The sequence below is a fragment of the Lingula anatina genome, chromosome 10, assembly GCF_051362555.1.
Source record: "Lingula anatina isolate TDL-2025a chromosome 10, LinAna3.0, whole genome shotgun sequence".
NCBI lineage: Eukaryota > Metazoa > Brachiopoda > Lingulata > Lingulida > Lingulidae > Lingula > Lingula anatina.
The window spans coordinates 8,489,559-8,511,862 of NC_141776.1; the positions used below are offsets into that span (position 1 = coordinate 8,489,559).

At 36.8% G+C, this 22,304-nt stretch overlaps 1 protein-coding gene across 4 annotated transcripts in view; it reads left to right on the forward strand.

The window, feature by feature from the left end:
* The window catches only part of LOC106166693 (filamin-A), a 104,385-nt gene that overhangs the window by 48,395 nt on the left and 33,686 nt on the right, over positions 1–22,304 (forward strand). For 3 of the 4 annotated variants that reach the window (XM_086996787.1, XM_086996788.1, XM_086996789.1), the window contains 14 exons: positions 8,168–8,341; positions 12,026–12,172; positions 14,670–14,753; positions 14,938–15,075; positions 15,596–15,772; positions 16,972–17,118; positions 17,445–17,528; positions 17,877–18,014; positions 18,502–18,825; positions 19,079–19,162; positions 19,459–19,602; positions 19,817–20,005; positions 21,663–21,806; positions 22,162–22,245. In XM_086996787.1, the coding sequence (XP_086852913.1) occupies positions 8,168–8,341; positions 12,026–12,172; positions 14,670–14,753; positions 14,938–15,075; positions 15,596–15,772; positions 16,972–17,118; positions 17,445–17,528; positions 17,877–18,014; positions 18,502–18,825; positions 19,079–19,162; positions 19,459–19,602; positions 19,817–20,005; positions 21,663–21,806; positions 22,162–22,245 (2,058 nt within the window). The remainder of the gene's footprint in view (positions 1–8,167; positions 8,342–12,025; positions 12,173–14,669; positions 14,754–14,937; positions 15,076–15,595; positions 15,773–16,971; positions 17,119–17,444; positions 17,529–17,876; positions 18,015–18,501; positions 18,826–19,078; positions 19,163–19,458; positions 19,603–19,816; positions 20,006–21,662; positions 21,807–22,161; positions 22,246–22,304) is intronic. The other variant, XM_086996790.1, reaches the window with a different exon arrangement.

Below are 22,304 nucleotides of genomic sequence, written 5' to 3' on the forward strand. Positions count from 1 at the left end.
TAATGTGTTGGTTGACTGAAATATGTGAACTTGCATAAATAAAAAATTAAGCAACAGTTAAAAAGATGGCCCATTTATAGAGATGGGCTATGTTGGCTAGTGGAAGTATAGATGCCTGAATTGTTTACCAATTTGCCTTGCTTATATTTTAGAATTTCTCTTCATAAACTCTTCATTTTTATGTATTATACAAGCTGATATTATGCATTCACTCAGTATATGTGTACTTAGTTGTGCTCAGAAGAAGATGTGAAATGTTTGTTTGTTTGTTTGTTTGTTTGTTTGTTTGTTTTATTTATTTATTTATTTATTTATTTATTTATTTATTTATTTATTTAGATAAATTTATGATTAACTTATGTCCACTGAATGATAAAAACATTACATTTATATTTTTATAGTAACATATTATAAAGATCTATAATTAGGTCACTTCAAATAATATCATGCATTCATTAGCTAGAATCCTGAATGGAAACTTTTTAAAAAGAAAATATCATTCTAGTTAGAAAACAAAAAAGACTTGTTAATGAGGTTAAGAATATGAGTATGATGTATTGGTGACAAGTAGATCACAGGCTATAGGACTGTCCTGTGGCTGTCATCTAAGGGACACTCTAGACTTGTTGACCGGCTGTCCTCACAACACCTGTATGTCCACCTGGTGTGGCTGTCAGGCCAGTGCTGCTCTTGACCCTTCTCATTCTTTTTTTCATGTCTTTCTTTAATATGTTGTAGAGTATTATAATCAGGATGCCACAAATGAAGTAAATATTAAAGGCACTTGTGCTTCATTATCTAGTCATTGTACTGAGATAATGTTGTCTTCTGTTGGTTATAAACCTCAGGTGCCACATGTAGCTGTGAGAATTAACCAGACCGATAAAACTAAATCATCACAAATTAAATGCATTTTTTTATAGCAAGTGCCAATATGAGCCTGTTTTATGTGTCAGAAATATGTCATGTGTTCAGCATATATTTAGCATTTTTTGGAACTCTCAAGAACACCGGTAACTTCAGCAGCCATGTTGAACAATTGCCCAATATTCATTTATGCTGGTCAGAAGTTGCGAAACAGAATGACAAATTTTTATATGTTTATAAATTATGTGTAATCTTCATATGTGTATACATTATGTGACATGATTCATGGAAGATAGTCTAAAGATGGATGTGTTGTCCTGGTCGCACCCTTCTTCTAAACAACATTTTCGTCAACGTGTGTGCGTTCCCCTGTCCTGGCAGTATGTCTCACTGAGAGGGTCTCTGATGGTGATGGGGTCTGTCACGCTATCAGTGTGTACCTCAACATAGGATGTCACAGGTGGAACCTTTGTTTTTGTTTGTTTTTGTCATTATAAATAACATTAGGTTTAGTTTGACAACTTTCATATACCAGGAAATAACACACCTTTATTCTGTTTTATTGTGCTAACACCAGAGGACAGTTAAATAGTTGTTGGTTAGATTTAAGCTGAGTATGTATGCTTAGTTTATTTTGATTTTATTACACCAGTGTTTAAAAAAAACATTAATTCAACCCCCTCATAAGATTGTGTACTATGGCACCAATTTTTTGTTTGTTTATTTGTTTGTTTGTTTGTTTTTTCCAAACAAATCCATTTTCTCTGCTCTCCTTGGTCTAGATATGTAAACTATGTGACATCATTTACTTGTTCGCTCATGGTAGGCACTTATAATAAATATAACTTATGTAACTTATAATAAGTTTAATCATTCCTTATGGTGGACACTCTGCTCTGGATCAAAGATGTTACTGCAGAAAAAAATGGCAGATAAGCAGTATGAGGATATATATAACATTGAGTCTCGTATATATATATATATATATATATATATATATATATATATATATATATATATATATATATATATATATATATATACCAGAGAGAGGTAGTGAGGGACACAGAAAATGTAAGCATTCATCACAAATATCACCTAGCTGGTCTGGCATTTGCAAGCTAGTTTGTATGAATGTCATACAATTAGACCCCATTCCCATAGATTTAAGATCGATCTATCCCTGTGGAGAGTCTCACTAGATCACTGTCAGCTTAGCCGGCTTAAGCGTCTGTCCCGCCTACTTAAAGCTGTAAAGGGGTAATTAACTATGGTGTGCTTTCGGCTGACTGCAATTTAGTGTGAACCCGGAAGTTAGGTTGATCTAAATCTTATTCTCTGGATCGATCTAAATCTCTGGGAATGCACCCTTAGTTATATCTCTTTGACAGAAGCATGCATTGACCTCTGTAGCCAGTAAGCAAAGAGATTTTATAGCCATTGTGGCTACAACACCTATTTATTCTTTTAGATACTTGACAACAAAGCATTCTCTGGACATAGATTTCTTTGAAAGAATTTTACAAATTTTATTCATCAGGTTTATGAATATGGTCATAATTGTTAGTAGTATATATTGCATAGAGGCAAAGCCACCACGTGCTTGAGGCAGCGACACATAAAAAAGAGCATTTACTGTATTAGTATGATATACGCTGTTCCTGGAGGACAATGTTCTAATAGCATCTTAAAGTATGTATTCATATGTGGAAGTTGACATATATCACCATAATATTGTCACCTAAGCCTTGCCTAGACTGGTGAAGAGCCGCAGTTAAGATGATATCTCACTCGATCAGCTCTGATCTCTGATGTGCCTGCTGTCATCTTCTCTGCTGTCACAGCCAACTTGATAGCTGAAGAGAGCACGGGCAATGCTGGCTTTTTATCAGACCTGTAGACATGTATACAGATATTACATAGATCCTAGAGATTGTAACAAGAAACATTTTGGTTAAGTGTAGTAAAACATCATATTAGCAACCAGTTAAGTGAAGTAAAACACATCATTTTAGCTTGATATTTATTTCAAGTTGGAGAGAGGGTTCATTCAGTGAAATCAGATTATTATAATGCTGTCACTGTTAAAACATTATTCGGCAATTATAATATGTGTGGGAAGTGTGAATATAAATTTGGTGATGTTAGTAATAGGTTAAAATTGTTTTGAGGTATAAATATTGACATTATCGCCAAAGCTTTTTATTTTTTTCTATTTTAATCTTTTCAAAACATTCACAAAATAACATATGACGCAGGAATCAGCTTTTTAACTTTTTTTAATCAACTGAAACTGGTGAAATTGTGTTTTGCATAAAACCAGTATTTTGTTTTTCTTTGTTTTGTATAATTGTGTAAATTTGTTTCAGTAGTCACAGGGTGCTAGGTGATCTTTTTTTTTTTTTTTTTTTCCAATCCTATTTCTAAAAAAAGTATAAAAATGTTTATTTTCAAACCTTCATAATTGGGAAGATTAGCTAGGTTCATTATATTGTAAGCAGGAAATGCACTGCATCTGCGTTACTTTAGGAACTAAAATGTTATTTCTAGTCTAAAGCAAGAATCAAAGTAGAAGCCACATACCACGCATAATGATCATTAACTGCTGTGTATAACTTTAGATACGCTACACTGATGGCAATATTTCAGAGATAACGAAGTCTTGTGTTATGTGTCATCTGCCTGGAGCATATTTCTACCTTGGACGTTTATGTTCAGTTGTGTGCCAGCTATGGCGTGTGATGGTGTGTGAGAACAGTGCTGCCACCTGCATGGGGCACCAACTTCACTCTGCTCAACTGTTAATTAGCACTGGTACCCACTGAGGCAGATATTCTGTGACTAATTAAGATCTGTAATATTTTATACTTTTAAAATAACTGTAGTCAAATTAAGTAAAAGTAAACCAGTTGCCGTGTATCATTCTGGCATGAAGTAATGTGATATTATTTAGGTCGTTAGTTTCCATTCCCCGATGGCACCTGACAATTTGACAGCAGTTGGCAAAGAGGCTTAGAGATGAATAGGTCAAAGTTAAAGGGATAATAACTCTTCATATGAAATCTATACATGTATTTCACAATAAAAACATTGTGAATAACTCATAGAAATATAATATATTCTGTTTTATGACGAAAACAGCAGTTATAGCGATTATTCTGATATCTGAGCTTGTCTTCAGACCACGTGACCTCCATTGATGGCTATACTCTGTTATAATCTCTTAAGAGATTTTAACAAAAAACCAAACTTTTTGGAAAAAAACCAGGGACTAACTTTGATTGTAAAAATGGATTCATTAACCATTGGCAAGTATGGGAAAATTGTTGTTTACTCCAGGAAAATTCATTTTTGGCCAAAACGAAGAGTTATTATCCCTTTAATGAGAGGACAACAGAATTTAGTCTATATATATATCAACACGTAAACTGCAGTGGTTACTTGTGCAGCACATGCTAGTCCCATTGTTCATACAGTCATTGAGCCTGAGTTTCATCCTGTATATTTAACACTAAGGGCGTGTTCCCAATGAACCTTTAATTGCTCTATGTAGATTGATCCAACTCTGCAGGGTTTCCTGCTGAATGCAGTCTGATAAACTGAATGACATGCCTCCTTAACCAGCTATAGAGAGTAATCAATTTTCATGTGCGTTCAGCTTCTGGAAGCTTTTTATTTCATTTTAAGTGCAACCTAACACACACAAAAGTTAACCACATCTTAGTTGCTAAAGGAGGCATTTGTCACTCAGTTTATCAGATTGTATTCAGCGAGAGTACCCAAAGAGTTGGATTGAAATATGTAGAACCTTAGTTTTATTGGGAACATGCCTCAAGTGACTGAGGAGAAGGTTATAATATGACAATGCATGGTGACTTTGTCTTTCTGTAGTACTAGTGTTGTATCTGCCAGGAGTGCAATGTGAGGACTTGATCATGATTTGTTTACATATTTCAAATGTAAAATCCTGAAAGTTTACCAGCTACAGTTACATTCCATTTAGTCACATTTATATTTGTCAAGGTGAACTATTTCAGTAAGAACTATATTCTGGCAATTTTGTAAAATTGTGCTTGTGCTTTGATAAGCAATAAGATAGGATAGTTTTCTAATTTCCCACTTAATATTATTCTTGCCAGAAAAGTGCTCAGACATTGCAATCTCTACCAAGAGAAATAATTAACTAATAATAAAGTACTAATTAATCAATGGATCATCACTAAAATCTAATCATTTCTTTCTTGGATCCTTTGTGACATATCCTAAAAATTTCATTAAAATCAGTACATGACTAATTATCTTTTGTCCAAAAAAATTTAACTTATACAATATATATTATTCCACAATAATAAAGAATCAAAGAATCAATGTTAATTACTTACCATGACTTTAAGTTTTCATTGCCTTGCCTCTTCCACAAAAACAAGATTACTGATAATTTCCCAGTAACATCCACAAATAGCCTTCTTAGTTACAGTATACTCTGGGCTTTCCTTCTAAAAGATGTCAACAAAATGACATCACAGGAGTCAGGGAGATGGCAATCAATCATATTGGTAGCAATCCAATACTCCACAAGGAGAGTATCATGCCATGTAGATATGTGATGGAAAATGAGACCAATGCTTGTAACAGAGCTGCTAAATCCATACTGGCTCGAATGGTCAGTGAGTGGTCACCACATTTATGGACTTGACATCAATATGATATTTGATAGCTTCACACAATCAAACTGCCACCAAGGCCAGATCATTGTACTGACAGTGAGGACATTTCTGCAAACTCTGATACATTTCAATAATTCATCAATAGCCATGCAGACTTGCTACTGGCAAGCAGCTTTAGCTACAAAGCGGGTTGTGGTTTACTGGTAGGTTGTTCAGCAGGTCTGGTAGCAGGCGCAGGTGCAGCCGACGTTGAGGCAGGCTCAGGAGCGTATAATTGACCAAAAAAAATTAAGAAATCTCTAGAGACCCCACTGATAGTGCCCCCAGTACATGTAAGTAAATAGTCCAATAGTCACCCTTTTAAGTAGCCATATGTCATTTGCAGCGAAACTTTGTGATAAAGTCAGTATGGTTATTAAGAAAGTAGGAGACCAGTAATTGAAAAGCCAGTTGACGGGAAATGAATGTCATGGTTAGAGTTCATCCATTTTTATTATCATAATTTGACAAGTCTACAAACAGTATGCTTGGGTGGGTGGGGAAGTTTTATGCCCTGTGGACATTTTTAAAAAATGATAAAAATGATGATCCAAATTGCTGTCAAAGGTCATCATTTTTTGCTTTTCATCTTGTACAATCTGAAGGGGGGAGAGGGTCTGAAAAAGTCTACTCTTTGTACATGTGTGAAAACAGGCCTGAAGGGGAATGATGATAAAATGGATGATCCCTTAAGAAAGTAGGGGACCAGTAATTTGAGCCTGTTGACAGGGAATTAATGCAATCCCTTCTACATGTGCGCAGGAGCATGTACATGAACGTGTACACTCACATGCGACAGCAAGCAGGCAGTGCATCAGTGGTGCGTGGACCTTACTTTTCAGTACCATGATTCTCTTGTTCAAACACAATTCAATCAAACAGCGCCCAAAAAAGACCTTTAGTTGGCTTGGTAAACAAAATGTTGACATTCCTGTATGGACCAGCTATGCACAGACCTCTTCTCCACTGAGGCAACTTGATTTAATTTACAGTCACTGAATAGTATAGAAAGATGTTTCCACCAGAATACTGCAAACAAAAGTGTCTTTCTTGCTCGGTTGTCTTATTTTACAGTTTGAATAGTTCTTCTTTGGCTCGTGTGTATTTAGGCTTTATATTAGGTCAAATAATAGGTTGATTTCTATGCCCTACATTGAAATTTACTTCTTCAATTAAATCATATTGAAAAGGTCACCTGAGCCGTGTAGAAGAGGGTTGTGTATTGGCCGTCTGACAGTGAGAAGGACCTGCTAAACCAGTTTGCGTTGAAATGCTAATGTTATGTATTAGAAGGCGGTATGCTGTCATATTGGGCCACAGTGCAGGTGTGAAGACGACGCGTAACTTTGCCTGTCACTGGCGCAGGGTGAGAGCACTGCGATGTAATTAGCCAGTTTGGATCTTAATTAAGACTGTTTGAGTGCTCTGTAGGACAGGTGCGTGATTGAAAATTAATATACTCAGTCAAAGAGGCCGAGGAATGCTTGAGACACTGTAGTTTAACAACATTGTGGATGTTGAAAATATTCAAGCAGTATTTAAACAATTCTAGACTCAATATTGGATAGGTACATGTTGGTACCATCATGGCACTCTGATATTTTGAAGACATAGCCAGGATCGGTAATGTTTGATCTCTTCATGAAAGTTCAAGGAAGTGAATTCACTTTGAGGTGCTTCAAAATACTTCATCTTTCTATAGGACTATATAGAATATAGAATCAACTTCCATACAGTTACCTGTACTAAGAGGTCATTTCATCTTTTGTGTGTCATACATTGGCAGTCAACTGTAAACCATAAAAATATCCAGAATATATGGGACAGGCTTTCAATAGCTGCAGTCAATCTCAACAGGAAAAATAAGGTGGATTGGGAGACACAAGAAAATAAACTCTTTCTGATTATTATTTTGAGGCAGCAGAGTTCCAGGTGAAAACATTTTGTGACATAGAGAAATAGTGAAAATTACAGGCTGTCAGATACAGTTTTGATATCAGAGATAATAACAGTTAGGATGCCTGAGAGGAAGATAAGTCGTGACAGTCAGAGAAGCAGCAATGGTGGGTCTGGATTCATTCTGAGCTCCAAGTCCGAGGTGCTGCATTCAGAGCCCCAGGTAATTTATGGTCATGGGCAGCGCCGTGTATCTGGAAGTAGTGGCAGCAGCGTCCAGCGAGATACAGCCTCCCTGGGCCGTGGTGGTCAGGTGATGTCATCACAGAACATCCACACCACCAGGACAGTCCAGACGTCTGTCAAACACGGAGATGACCATCATCAGAGGTCAGCCACTCTGCCAGTGACCACTGGGAACCCACGGATACAAGTGTCCAGCTCGTATCACACCCGCTCCAGCCAACCTGAAGTGGTTGAACCCCCAATAAGACCTCAGACCTCCATGGCCCTCCACACCTCCCCTGAACACAGCCACAAAGTGAAGAAACAGCACAAACATAAGTCGCCGCGTCACAGTGGAGGCAAGAAACACAGGGCGACCACGCAGCACACGGAGACTATGGAGGAAATCACTTCATCGCGTCAAGGTTCCCTCCCTAGCCTCCATGCTCATAGACCTAATTCTTATGTTTCAGTTGACACCAGCCGTGCGGGTACTGGACTGACCGAGGTGACTGTCAACTCTGGTGACCATACACTACCCACGTCCATGAGACAGATCTCGGACAGTAGGTACGAAGTGGGCTTCACTCCATCAGAGAGCCAGACTCACCAAGCCAAGGTCATGTATAACGGGGAACATGCCCCAGGTGAGTGAGACTTTGTTTTGATTTTTGTGTAAAAGATGATAATTATACATCATCATCATGTTTTATAAATGAGAATTACATTGGTCTGTGTTACATAAAAAAGGTGGTATTTATTTATTTAATTCCTGGAAAAAGGTAAGATAGCAAAAGAAAGTTAATTCATGGATATTAATACATTATCTGAGAATTATGCTGATTCAGAATATAGAAGTTCTCCTGGCATTTAGTGTACTGTTGCACATAGTTCTGTATATTATCTTAACCAAAATAAATGTTTTATTCAGAGAAAAAATCTCAAAATGTTACAAATAGCAAAGCAATGAAACGATACCAAGAAGCAACAATTGATAGATTAACGTATAGCTCTGATGCCCTTGTCTTTTCATGGAAAAAAATATGTTTACAGTTCTCAATATATTGAAGATTAGGAGTATAGCGCATTTTCATTATATCATTTATTCTATCCACAAAAAAAAATCTCATATTGTTTAGCAGTAAAAAAGAATTCTGATTCTATAAAATCACAATGAAATTGCAGACACTCAGGTAAAGTACATGTCAGTTAATATCCCACCTTTAACATACATTGCTTTGACACCTGTCATAAAACACAGCCAGTTGACATAGGATACTTATATAGATTGTGGGAATGGAACCTCTACCAGTATCTGTGTGGTTACACTTAAAAGACCTAGACTGTGACTGTTATTATGTGTGTATAATTCTTACCATAACCTCCTGACACTTCTCTGTGTTACGTGACAGAAAGGTAGGAATACAGTGTAAAATAGGCTTTGAATATTTTATCCCACAGGTTGGTGTATCACATCATGGAGTATGACCTCCATTGTTTTCTCCTATAAACTGTTATGTTACTGTAGGTTGAAAGCAGGAAGAGATTGTTGATAAATGCAGGTATCTGTTTTCTTAACAATCCTAACAATCATCATACTTGTTGGTTATTTATAAGTAAGATTTTCTTTTTGTTAATGGTGCCTGATGATATAGAACACTGTGTCATGGTCGATTTCCAAGACATGACCTGAAAAAATCATGGATCTAAGCAATTTTGACAGCATTTTTATCAAAGATCTTTTTTCTTAAATAAAGGTGCACATTTTCTCATCTGCCTATGAACTGCCATTATGAAGCGTTAAACATGATTTCAGTTGAGCCATCTATTCTTCTTTTTCATTATCTGAAATGAAGTTTTTCTGGTATGAAATGATCAACAAACAGTTGTAAAATGCACGCTTCAGAAGTTTCTTCATGTTTATTTGACATCAGATAAAGAAATTGTTATTTGTTTATCTAACTTCAAATCTAACCTCCCACCTCAAGTCTGACACACAAGGCGTGAGGAAAACGTCTGATTTCCCTCAGTGTCCTGTTAACAAGCCAAGGACATCTATACTGTGACCTGAGGCTAAGGTCTCTCACAGAACCTCCAAATTAAGCACTTCTTGTCTCCAAATAAGACAACAACGATTAAAAATAATTCTTTTAAAAAAGCGGGCACGCAAGGTACCAAACAGAACGTTGGAATTCCTTTCACCCCACTGACTAAGAGTTATTGGCTTCCCTTGCTGCCAGTGTCAGTCCCTCCCATACCTGCTGCAACATTACAACTCCTACATTAACCTGAGAGATGGTAGAGAATTGAAAGTCATTTACATTTTATTCATTACTTTTGTCGGAGTGTGAATAAATTGACCTTTTTACGGTTTTGCCAGAGCAACAGCACCATTTTAATGGGAAATTCATCCAATTGTTTGATTTTAAAGAAATATTTGACAATGTGTACTCTTTCTGTGAATTACATAAAGAGTGTACCAGCATTTACTTGTTGACTGGGGAAAGAATTAGTCAAGAAGTCACCATCTAGCCTAACACACCTAACCTGAAGGTAAAAAGACTGGTTATATACTGGAGGCTTCATGTTACACCAGTCACTCTGGTAAATATGTCCCCCAGGTTAATTAACATATGAACCTGTATGTTGATGATTTATAAGTAGTTTTATATTACTCAGTCACATAAAAGACCCATCATCTTAAATTATTTTCAAGTGTTTGACCATGAAGATTGATGCTGTTAAAAGAAATGGAATTTTGTGCGAATTAAATTATTCCAGGGTCAAACCATTTTTTCTCAGACTTAAAAAGACTTGACAGTGTTCAGTTCCAGTTTAGTCACAGACATCAGTAATTGGTTTCATGACATCAAAACTTGTTACACCGGTATATAGTATATTGCCAACAGTAAGAACATTGAATGGGCAGGTGATGCAGTATAAACATGTGCAGTATTTACATGCAGAACAGCACTGTTTGCTAGATAAATGTGTCAAGGCAGGATGAAGAAATTGAAGACCCAAAGCACTTGGCAAGCAGGACTGCATGCTGAATTATTTTATTTGATATTTAGGAACTTTGTCATATTTGCTGAACAAAAACTGATGGGATTAAAAATGTTTCAGTAGCAATTCAAAGTTACTACATTCTTGTTTTAGTTCTGAATCATTATCTATCAAGATATTTTGAAGTTGGCCCTTCTGAACGATCAGAACTGAGCATACCATTAAGGCTGTTAGTTTTCCATATAGTTACTTTAGAATTATATAAAATCATTTTCAAAATAAATGATGACTGTGTTCCTGTCCACCTGTAATGCTGTCATTGTCTCCTTCAGCCTTCAGCACAGTGATCACTCTTCATGACTCAAAAGTCCTGTATCATTTTCCCTCATCACAAACACATCACATAGGCCATTAGTTTAAACACAGCCCAATTTTACTCACCTTCTCTTTTTTTTTTTTTTTTTTTTTTTTTTACTTGGCACCATTCTTAGACAAGTACTCGGATTAAAGCAATATTCCTGCTAGAACCCTTGCCCTAGCTGCCTTATATTACATGCACTTAAGTATGGATGTTAATTTTGTTAGGATTTTTTTCTGAATCCACGAGACGGTGCAGGTTCAAACATGGCCTTTTTTTAAAAAAGTTAATGCTGTCATACCAAAAAATAAATCGGGGATAGTTGCTAATGCGACCTGATGATATACACAGAACAGCAAATTTTTCAGGTGAAAATTGTAATATTGACTTCAAACTGGTCTGCCGCTCAACTGAACAGCTATCAGTGTTATTTTATTACCAGTTTAATTAAAACAATCATTTATAATCAGGTGGCACGAAATCTTCATAAAGACTTACTTCTGAATTTATTAGCAAAAAGGTATAATAATGATTGTGTTTAATAAAACACTGGGATAAGCTAGGTACTCAAAACAAAAGCATCAGAAAAAAAGTTCTATTAGATTGTATTGCATAATAATATTTTACTTAGTTATGGTGTTACATTGGAAACCAGTCATTATGATCTCTCACCAAATAACTGAATAAAACAACGGAAAGAAGTGAGTGCTTTAAAAATGCTTTTTTTATTGGACTTATATTAATATACAGTGTTTTACATAAGAATAACAGGGGAAGAAAGTTAAAATTTTGTCAAACATAGGCCTTGATAACATTGAGCCCTCTTAAAAACCATTGATCCACCACTGTTATTGTAGAAGCTAACAGTAATGTGATAACATAGAATAAGAGGATGATAAAGAGTTTTTTGATATTTTAATATCTTGGATATTAAGTAAATATTTTGTTTTTTTCCTTTTGTTTATAGGCAGTCCCTACCATGTGGAAGTATTTGATGCAGAAAAAATTACGCTCCATGGCGAGAGCCTCACTCTGGCCTCCTGCCACAAGAGGGAGAACTTCACCATAAATGCAAGAGGAGCCGGACCGGGGCACATCAGTGTGAACATCATAGGTAAATACATGCCAGAGAATTAGAACACATAGGTGACCAATTCTAACAAAAGTGTTTTCTGGTTATATGACACCCGGTGCTCAGGTGGGCCATTTTAAGTTAATATCCAACATCCCGTAGTATGTAGCTAGAACATCCCATAATTTAGCAGCTTAGTCAGGTGATGGGAGGCGACTAATGTACGTACATGTAGTAGTCCAGATCTCAAAATATCCATCCAAGTCAATTACAGCTGTCACTATCATTTATCACATTTAGATGTATTAAGAAATTAGATTTTTATTTCAACCTTTGCGTCCTGATATGGTGATGTTTTATACATTAAGTTGAGCCCATTATACATATAACTAAGTGATGAGCTATCAGTCTCTAGATCTGAGAAAACATCTTCCTGTGTGGAGAAGTGGCTAACCGTTGTCTACATTGTATAACAGGGTGTTGGTGACTGGCATGTAACTAATGGCACATCTAAAAATAAAATTGACCAACTGAACCTGTCTTTGTTGTCACTGAGTGTGAGGACTGATTCATCAGTCAAATCTATAATGAAATTGCGTTGTGGTGATTGAAATGCATGCAGTTACGGAGTTAATGTTGCTAACGTAGAGAATGCTGTCAGAAAGGTTTGACAATATTCAGAATTAAGATCATTAACAGCGTTATATTCATTTGGCATTGTGAAAATTTGAAATGTGATAAAACTTTCATACACCCTTTAACGATATGTCTAGACATTATACTGTATTAAAAGCAGATCTCAAGGTCCAGTATTAGATAAAGTATAGTCATGGTGTACTAGACAAAAATAATCTTTTTGCGTGTGGTTATAAATGATTGAAGAGCAGATTAAAACTCAGGGCATATAATGATAGGGCTGAATGCAAGATGAGGCTGTAAACATCATGTGTGAGTGAAGTCAGAAAAAACGTATAATAACCTAGAGGTACCTGACATGCCATAAGTATATAGAAGGCACTGCCACACTGGGCTCAAATAAGATTTCTTATCCTTGTAGGCATTAGTTTATAAGTTGATGATTGCAATTAAATGGGTGTGTACATGGCAAGTTGTCTTTGAGGTGAACTTCTTGATTGCATTCAAGATAAGATGAGCAGTCTTAAAATACAGGATATGAGTGAGTTTTATCTTAGAAGTCTGCTGAGTGTGATCCGTGTGAAGGTAGTGTGACTGTGCCCCCTGATGAGAACATCGTCCAGTTATGACTGTCCTGGACACATGGACATCAGGGAACTCGTCCAGCTTTCCCTGATAGACCCACACCCAGGACATGGCAGGTGTACAGAGGAGCCAATCCTTTGTCCACTCAGGCAATGTCCACTCCGGGCAATGACCAACACAATGTCCTTAATTGAGATAACTCAGGGTGGCGCTTGGAATTGTGATCAAAGTATTTATAGAGTGATTAAGGGTTTATATGCAGATTCAACAAGATTTTCCTTTGTAGAAATAGGAATAACTTTGAAGCTGTGCTGAAGTCAGTGTTTTAAGAAGTGTGCGAGTGGATATTTTGACTGTTTTATTTTACTCCAAATTGAGAGCAAGCTATAGGGTGACAAAATACACCTTCACTGTGTTTTAACAGTTTTTAAGTCCAAGGATTGTGAAAACTTGTTAATGTTCATCAATTGCATGTTTAGTGATAGGTAAAGTGATTGCTTATTCTGTGTATGATGGTCATGCCTCACTGTCCTGTATTTGTCCAGTGTGAGATTCTAACAGTGATGTCTCCTTTAGTGTGTGAGATTGCCTGATATTCATCATTCATAAAGACCCAAGCTGTCAAAGTGTTTAGTGAAGTCATAAGTACTACAAGAATGATTGATGTTTTGCTGATATATACCCATTAAGATGCACTAACCATATTGGATATTAGAAAACTGTATTATCAGGTTTTTTAAATCATCAAACACTATACCCTATTTCTAGTATTATATGCTTATTGTTCTTTTATCACTACAGGCCTATCTATATCTTATAGCTATTTAGATATTAAAAGTGGGACCATTGAAATATACCCAGGCTTTTTTGTATATATTATGCTATAATATTTAACCTGCAGTCTTATCTGATATTTTTACTCTTACTAGCTATAACCCAAAACATTTCAGTTGTTTACTTCTGGTTGCCGTGGTTATTGGTGCTGTGTCTAAAGATCTAAACTAACTTTTCTTTCTCCTTGATATTTGTACATCCAGGGTAAGTTGACTTACCAATACAGTCTTCAGTGTGATACTTCTATAAGATGTTTTATTTAAGATATAAGTTGCTTGTTATAATTTTTTAAAAATTGTTTTGTTCATTTTTGTTTAAATGGAATAAAGTAAGCATTCTTTTACAATTAGTAAGCATTGTTTCATTTAAAAAATGATTGAGCACTGAGAAAATGTTTTGTTTAAATTTTGTAAAATACAGAAAAATGCAGCACAAGTTAGATTATCTGTCAAAGTAAAGATTTTTATTTTTCGTACCCCTGCAGGGCCAGATGGACGTGATGTCCCAGTACATGTAGTGGACAGTGGGGATTCCACATACAGAGTGGACTGGACCGCCTCATTGGTTGGTGAGTAGCCCGTGGACAGTCTGAAAAATGCAGTTGTATCAGCTTACATCAATGTTTGACCTTTTTCTATGACCTCTAATTTACTTCTGAGTCTTCAGATGCTTTTTTATAGGTTTGGAGTCCCAAACAATTGCAGATTCAAGTAAATAATCTCAAGTATATGACAGTCACGTGTCTTTTTCAGGTGATTACCAGGTCAATGTCCTGTACTCAGGCACTCACATCCCTGGCAGTCCTTTCCTTACCAGAGCCTGTGACCCCAGCAAGGTGCAGGTATCCAACGTTGGACCAGGGAGAGTGGGAAAACCTACCACTTTCAACAGTGAGTGCTATACCTCTATCTAGTACATAAGATACTACTGGTTTATCCACTCAAAGTTTACTAAAAAGATTCCATACACAGTGGAACCAATATGAAGATGACAGTCTAAGGCATTGAGGATGTTCATTGTTTTCTGCCATACATTCTGGATTCACAGATTTTAAACACTTAGCTTAAGTTTAGATATCAGTTTATTCAATGTTTGCTAATTTTTATTATAAAAACACAAAACATGGAATGCAGCATATATATATATATATATATACTCCCTCTAGACCCATTAATTAAAGTACTTCTTTATACTGTTGTAAAATGTGCTGTGTATCCACCAAATGTGGTCAAGTGCAGCATTCATTTAAAGAACCTTTATTGCATGCATGCACGCACACACACTCAAACACACACACACACACACACACACACACACACACACACACACACACACACACACACACACACACACAGATAAAACAGCTATCATAATGATGAATTCAGTCCATCTTTGTTCATTTCCTTGCAGTTGATGCTAGCAGAGCTGGAGCAGGAAATCTGGAAATTATCGTCTCTGCACGCAACGAAAATGTTCCCAACTTTGTGCAGCAGGAAGGAGGACAGGCACGCTTCAACGTCTCGTTCACCCCACAGGTGTCAGACACACACGTGGTCAGCGTGAAGTTCAACGGAGACCCAGTGCCAGGTGAAGTATAAACAAGGTTTTTGATTGGTTGGTATGACTTAGCTCTTTTTTTTTTATTGGCTGTTGATTTTCAGGATTTTGCATCTGATATTTATTTCTTTTTTTTTTTTTGCCTATGTAATGAAAGGTTTGTTGATTATTTTTGAACATGGTTGAAGCATATTTTTTGCTTGTTTTTATTAGTGAAGGTAACAGGAATTTTAAGGTGTTGAGTTTTATTTTTTATGTTTTTCCAATTGTAGCTATGGCAATGTTTGGCAAAAAAAAATGAGGGGATTAATATATATTATTCCATTGTGTTTCAGCTTTTCAGTTATTTTTAACTAACAATTGCTTTATTTTCAGGATCATTATATTTTGAAAAAAAAATGTTTTTATTGATCTCTTGCATGTTAACTTTTCTGTGCTCAGAAGAGTAGTTTTCTGTGTGCTAGTGTATATATTAGTTTGTCTGTGGATGTGTCCTAGCTGTCTGGATGTTGATGGGTTGATGCATGGGACCTTATAATGGTGGGATATGTGGGCTTTTCTTGTCATTTTCAGAATGTCTATTGTTTTCCTTTCTGTGGCTATTGTTGGGGCATATTAAAGGTTTTTATCCGAAGTCTTCATTGCTATAAATATTTCATCTTTAAAGAAATATTAAATTTACTTTTAATTCTATTTATACAGCAAAACTGAAATAGGTTTAAGTTAGTGATCCCTACACAGTGCTTGACTTGTGACCTCACACCATGTAGTGTCTAAAATGTCACTGTTTGGGATGGCCCCCTCTCTGACTGTATGGTATAAACACTTGGTGTACTATTTGTTCAGTGCTATATGTCATCCTTTCCTCCTTTCTTCATTGACGTAATACTTAATCTTTTCTTGTCTTATTCTTTGCTATGTCGTCATTGTTATGGCTGATGCTTGCCCTGCATTATATTGTGAATGTGATATTATAGCTATCATGATCTTTATTTGATGTCACATTGTGTTCATGATGTCACAGTGTATATGATGTCACATTGTGTACATGATGTCACAGTGTATATGATGTCACATTGTACATGATGTCACCTTGTATATATGATATCATGCACATTGTTTATGATGTCACATTATGTAGATGATGTTACAGTTTGTGAACCCTGAGTCAACTGCTTGCCATGCTTTATCTTGCCTGTCATGTTAAGTGTGTGTGCGTGTGTAACCAGGTAGCCCGTTCACGTGTGAGATCACGGACCCCGGCCGTGTGATCTTCATGGGTGATGCTCTGCTGCGTGTGGCCGTGGATAAGATTGCCTTCGTCACTGTCGACCCAGGAGGTGCTGGGACGGGGGACTGCAGGTTTGATATTATATGTAAGTGACTCAGCAACAGATTTACTTAATTATTATATGGCAACATGATAAATTACCATAATACAAGTAAAGAAATCAATAAATTTCCATTTATCCAGTTGAAAGTTGTACTTTAATAGTTGATACCAGTGTTTAAAATTTTTTTTCACTTTTTATGAGCATAAGATACATGTCCATGTTTGAAAAAAAATTAGAATAGGAAGTGTGTTATTATTATCATGAGTGATTTATCCTTCTTATGTTTATAGCAAAATGCACATTAGTGTAGAAGTGAATTTCAGTTCATGTCAACTCTGTATTTTGTATAATATAATTGTGGTTTACAGCCCCTACAGACAAGTGTCTGCCTGTGACGGTGAAAAGGATCGCAGAGAATCGCGTCAGGGCAGAGTTCCTGCCTAAGGAAGTGGGTAAGCAAAGACTCTTAACTAGAAGACTTATCAGTTTCTTCATACTTTTACATTATTATATGTTTAGATATTTATTGAAATGGATTCTTGCCATAAAATTATTATGGAAAAAATTACTAGAAGAAACATTAGAAGAGGTGGAAGGAAAATGACCACATATGTATTTTATAAACAGATAATGGAGGCGCTTTTTACTCAAAGAATAATGTACTATGTTTCAAAGTCTTTGTTAGATATTTACTTGTAAATGATTTAAATTTATTTATTTATTGTGATAAAATTAAGATGGTAAAGTCAAATTAATTGTTTAATTCCACATTTGTTCAACAGTTGCTTTTATTTTTCCAGGTTGCCATTTTATCAGTGTGTCCTATGCTGACTTTGAGATCCCAGGCAGCCCTTTTTCCTGTGAAGTGTATGACCTTCGCCTCATCAAGGTCACCCAGATCAACACAGGAGTCATTGGGAAGACTGTGGAGTTCTATGGTAAGTGAGGGGACAGATTTTTCATGTACAAGGATATACAATATGTTTGTCTTTGAAAAACATCAGTGAAAGGAAGACATATAGTCACCAGTGAGACATCATTTTAATGGATACTCAACATGGGTTAAGACATTTCCCCTTTAACAGAATGCAGAAATGGTGATATATACACCCTAAAATGTTTGGTGACTATACACCCTAAAGAAAGAGATTCATAAATTATTTATCTTTTTTTTTTTTTTGGTGTGTATTAGACAGTGAGCAATGTTTGTTAAGTGAAGTTGAAAGTTAGCCAGTCGTTCTGCAGTTGCAATTCTCCACTACTCCGTAAATGTTCTCCATTCCCCATGACTGTTGCCTATCTTTGCCCAAATCAACCTATAACTAATCTGACCAGAAGTTTATTTAATCGAGTTATCTTTTGTTGGTGGTACAAACCCTTGTGGTGGGAACGCTGCTCTGATCCTCTAGTTTTCTTTCCTTTCAGTTGACATAAGCCAGGCTGGCATGGGGGACCTGAACGCCCTGGTCAAGTGTGGAGATGGCATTGTCCATAGTAAACTGATCAACCTTGGACATGGTCACTTCAAGGGCACCTTTACCCCCAGCAGTGTTGCTAGGCACAGCATTCACCTGTCATTCAGTGGAGAGGCGGTGCCGGGCTCGCCATTCAGGTGTGACGTCATTGACAGCGCCATGTGTCTGGCCAAGGGGGTGGGGCTGGAGAAGGGGGTCTACATGGAGGCCACTTCTTTCACAGTAGACACAAAATTGGCAGGGTTCTTAGCCGAACTTGATGTAACCATTACCTGTAAGTGAATTGAAATATTTGTAGATCATCTGAGTAGATATTATATTTTACATCATTATAAAAGGTAATGAAATAAATGTGCCTATACTTGTATAAATAATTTCAGACCATATCTTTCCTTGGTGCAGACTAAGTAAATAATTTGGCATATGTTTAAATGTGATAAAAGTATACATTAAAATAAGTCTTTATCTAAGCTTATGATTTAATTGTTTTTGTATAAGTAAAATAAATGAAAGTTTTTTTTTTCCAGCCCCCACTAAGAGGAATGTCCCCTATCACATCACAGGAAGCCATACTGCGGGGTTCAATGTGGAGTTCTTGCCTGCAGAAGTTGGTGAGTTCAATAAAAACTATAAGTTATAGGTAATTTTTATAATCCAAAGAGGAAAATAAAATACCTTTTTGCTTTGTTCAGTAATTGGAATTGGCGAGAGGGAGTCATTTGAAAATTCATGGGAATGGTACTGTGCAAAAATTTAAGATTTGGCAACAACCTATTTTTAGCCATATGGCAATTATTGAAGGTGGGACTGGATAAGCATCATATGTTGAGTGTGTATGTATTTGACATCCCAGTTCTGATCTTTTATGAAAAAATGTTTGTACTAAATTGTGATTGGTATCTTGCAGGTATCTACATGATAGATATCAAATATGCTGGCAAACCCATCGCAGGGAACCCCTTCAAGTGCTATGTGTATGACATGAGTAAGGTGAAAATCCTCCGAGACCCCACCAATGAGCCAAACAGATATGGAGATGTTGTCTTCTACGGTAAGATGATCATGATCATGGTAAATTTACAGGAGAAATTTGTCAAGATGTATATTCACAATTTATACTAAACCAATTTAAAAATACAACTCCTTGCCCTGTAGATGTACCTTTTGTCTATCGTTTATATTCCATGTTTGAATAGTAGATTGAGGTTCATGTTGATCTGTTAAAGTCAATTTTTAACTATGAATTCTGTTTTTCATCATTTCAGTTGATGCTCTAGAAGCAGGAGCTGGTAACCTGGAAATCGAGGTCTTCAGTCATCAAGACGGTTCCAGAATTCCCAACTTCATCGAGCAAGAGCCAGACAACAAGTCTCTGTTCAAAGTGTTCTTCACCCCGCCTCCCAGGGTGTATAGATATGATGTTGGGGTCAGGTTTAATGAGGAAGAGGTAGAAGGTAGGGGTTCTTCACCCTGCCTCCCAGGGTGTATAGATATGATGTTGGGGTCAGGTTTAATGAGGAAGAGGTAGAAGGTAGGGGTTCTTCACCCCGCCTCCCAGGGTGTATAGATATGATGTTGGGGTCAGGTTTAATGAGGAAGAGGTAGAAGGTAGGGGTTCTTCACCCTGCCTCCCAGGGTGTATAGATATGATGTTGGGGTCAGGTTTAATGAGGAAGAGGTAGAAGGTAGGGGTTCTTCACCCTGCCTCCCAGGGTGTATAGATATGATGTTGGGGTCAGGTTTAATGAGGAAGAGGTAGAAGGTAGGGGTTCTTCACCCTGCCTCCCAGGGTGTATAGATATGATGTTGGGGTCAGGTTTAATGAGGAAGAGGTAGAAGGTAGGGGTTCTTCACCCTGCCTCCCAGGGTGTATAGATATGATGTTGGGGTCAGGTTTAATGAGGAAGAGGTAGAAGGTAGGGGTTCTTCACCCTGCCTCCCAGGGTGTATAGATATGATGTTGGGGTCAGGTTTAATGAGGAAGAGGTAGAAGGTAGGGGTTCTTCACCCTGCCTCCCAGGGTGTATAGATATGATGTTGGGGTCAGGTTTAATGAGGAAGAGATAGAAGGTAGGGGTTCTTCACCCCGCCTCCCAGGGTGTATAGAAATGATGTTGGGGTCAGGTTTAATGAGGAAGAGGTAGAAGGTATGGGTTCTTCACCCTGCCTCCCTAGATGATAGTTTTTTTTTACCCTGCCTCTCAGGGTGTATCAACATGATGTTTTGGTCAGGTTTAATAAGAAGGTAGAAGTTCTTCACCCTGCCTCTCAGGGTGTATAGTTATGATGCTGGGGTCAGGTTTAATGAAGAAGATGTCGAAATTACCAGGCAGTATTATGTTACAGAGCAATGTTCCGAAAATAAGATATAGCATTCACTTTTTAATTGTTGACCAAGTATTACTTCCTCAATTCATTGATGTTTGCATAATTATGGTAATTAACCTAGAAGTCAAAATTTCTTTTTATTACCTAACTTGTTTCATATTTTCAGCTTTTTAATATAATAAAACATTAATTTACTTTCTTAAAAGATAATGTAATTATTGATAATCATGTTGAGCTCCATCTTTATAATTTTATTTTAACTCACATTTTTGTACTTTTAGGAGCAACTGACAAAAGCATGGTTGCCTTGGCAACATAACAACAAGCTGACAGGTTAAAACTATGTTGGTGGTGGGAGTGTCATGATTTTCACTACATAAAAAACTTTTGTCAGAAATTCGCTCATTAATGTCAGCAATTATTCTTTATCCTTTAAGTGGCATCTCAGTTTAGCTTAACATAAATTGCATTTTACTAGTTTTAATTTTAAATTATTTCTTCTTTAATATTGTTTATTTTAAAATTATTTTTTATGTATTTATTTAACCTATTTTATTTTTATGTATTTATTTGTTTATCGTTATTGATTTCTTTCTCCAATTCTCTACCTAAGAAGAACATTCTGCATATTTCTTGCATCCTTGATTTTGCAGCGAGGGGGGTCTAACTGTTACTTGCCTGACATTGCCATAGCTTATGTTTGGTAAACATACTAGCAAGTCTTAGTGTATGTATCATCAACCAGTGGTCATCTCATTGTAACCAGTGGTCATCTGATTCCAGGCAGTCCATTCCACTGTGCCATAGTGGACGGCAGCAAGTGTTCAGTGAGTGGGGACGGACTGTCCCGAGTACCGGTCAATAAGATGACCTGGTTTGTAGTGGACCCCCACGGGACAGACGCTGACTGTATTGTGGAGATCACAGGTGAGTCCATAGGACATACAATTTCAGCTCGCAGTTACCTGGCTTCTCTTACATGGCTGAACGTTATTAGTACATAGCTAGGGGGGTTCAGGGGGTTCAAAGATCCCCTCTAGGTAAAGTTTAAATTTGGTACATGGAGGATTCATGGTGAAAGGTCCACTTTTAAAGAAAAAGAATCCCCCTTTTCAAATAGCTGGCTACAGGCCTCTTATTAGATTATAATTGTAAATGTCTTCTTCAGAGATTGTGATGTCCCTGATCTTTTTGGAATGATAAACTTCAATTTGTTCATTGGTACTGGTTCTAATACTGTGCTATATTTCTTGATCATCTGAGTATTGTGTTCATGTTTCAGCTCCTAGTGGCAGAGTTGTCCCTGCTCGTGTCACTGGCAGCCCCAACACAGGATTTAGAATAGAATTCACCCCGACTGAAGTTGGTAGGCAACTTTGATATGAGTTAACTTGTTCCAACACATTGCAGCACTGAGAAAAAGCA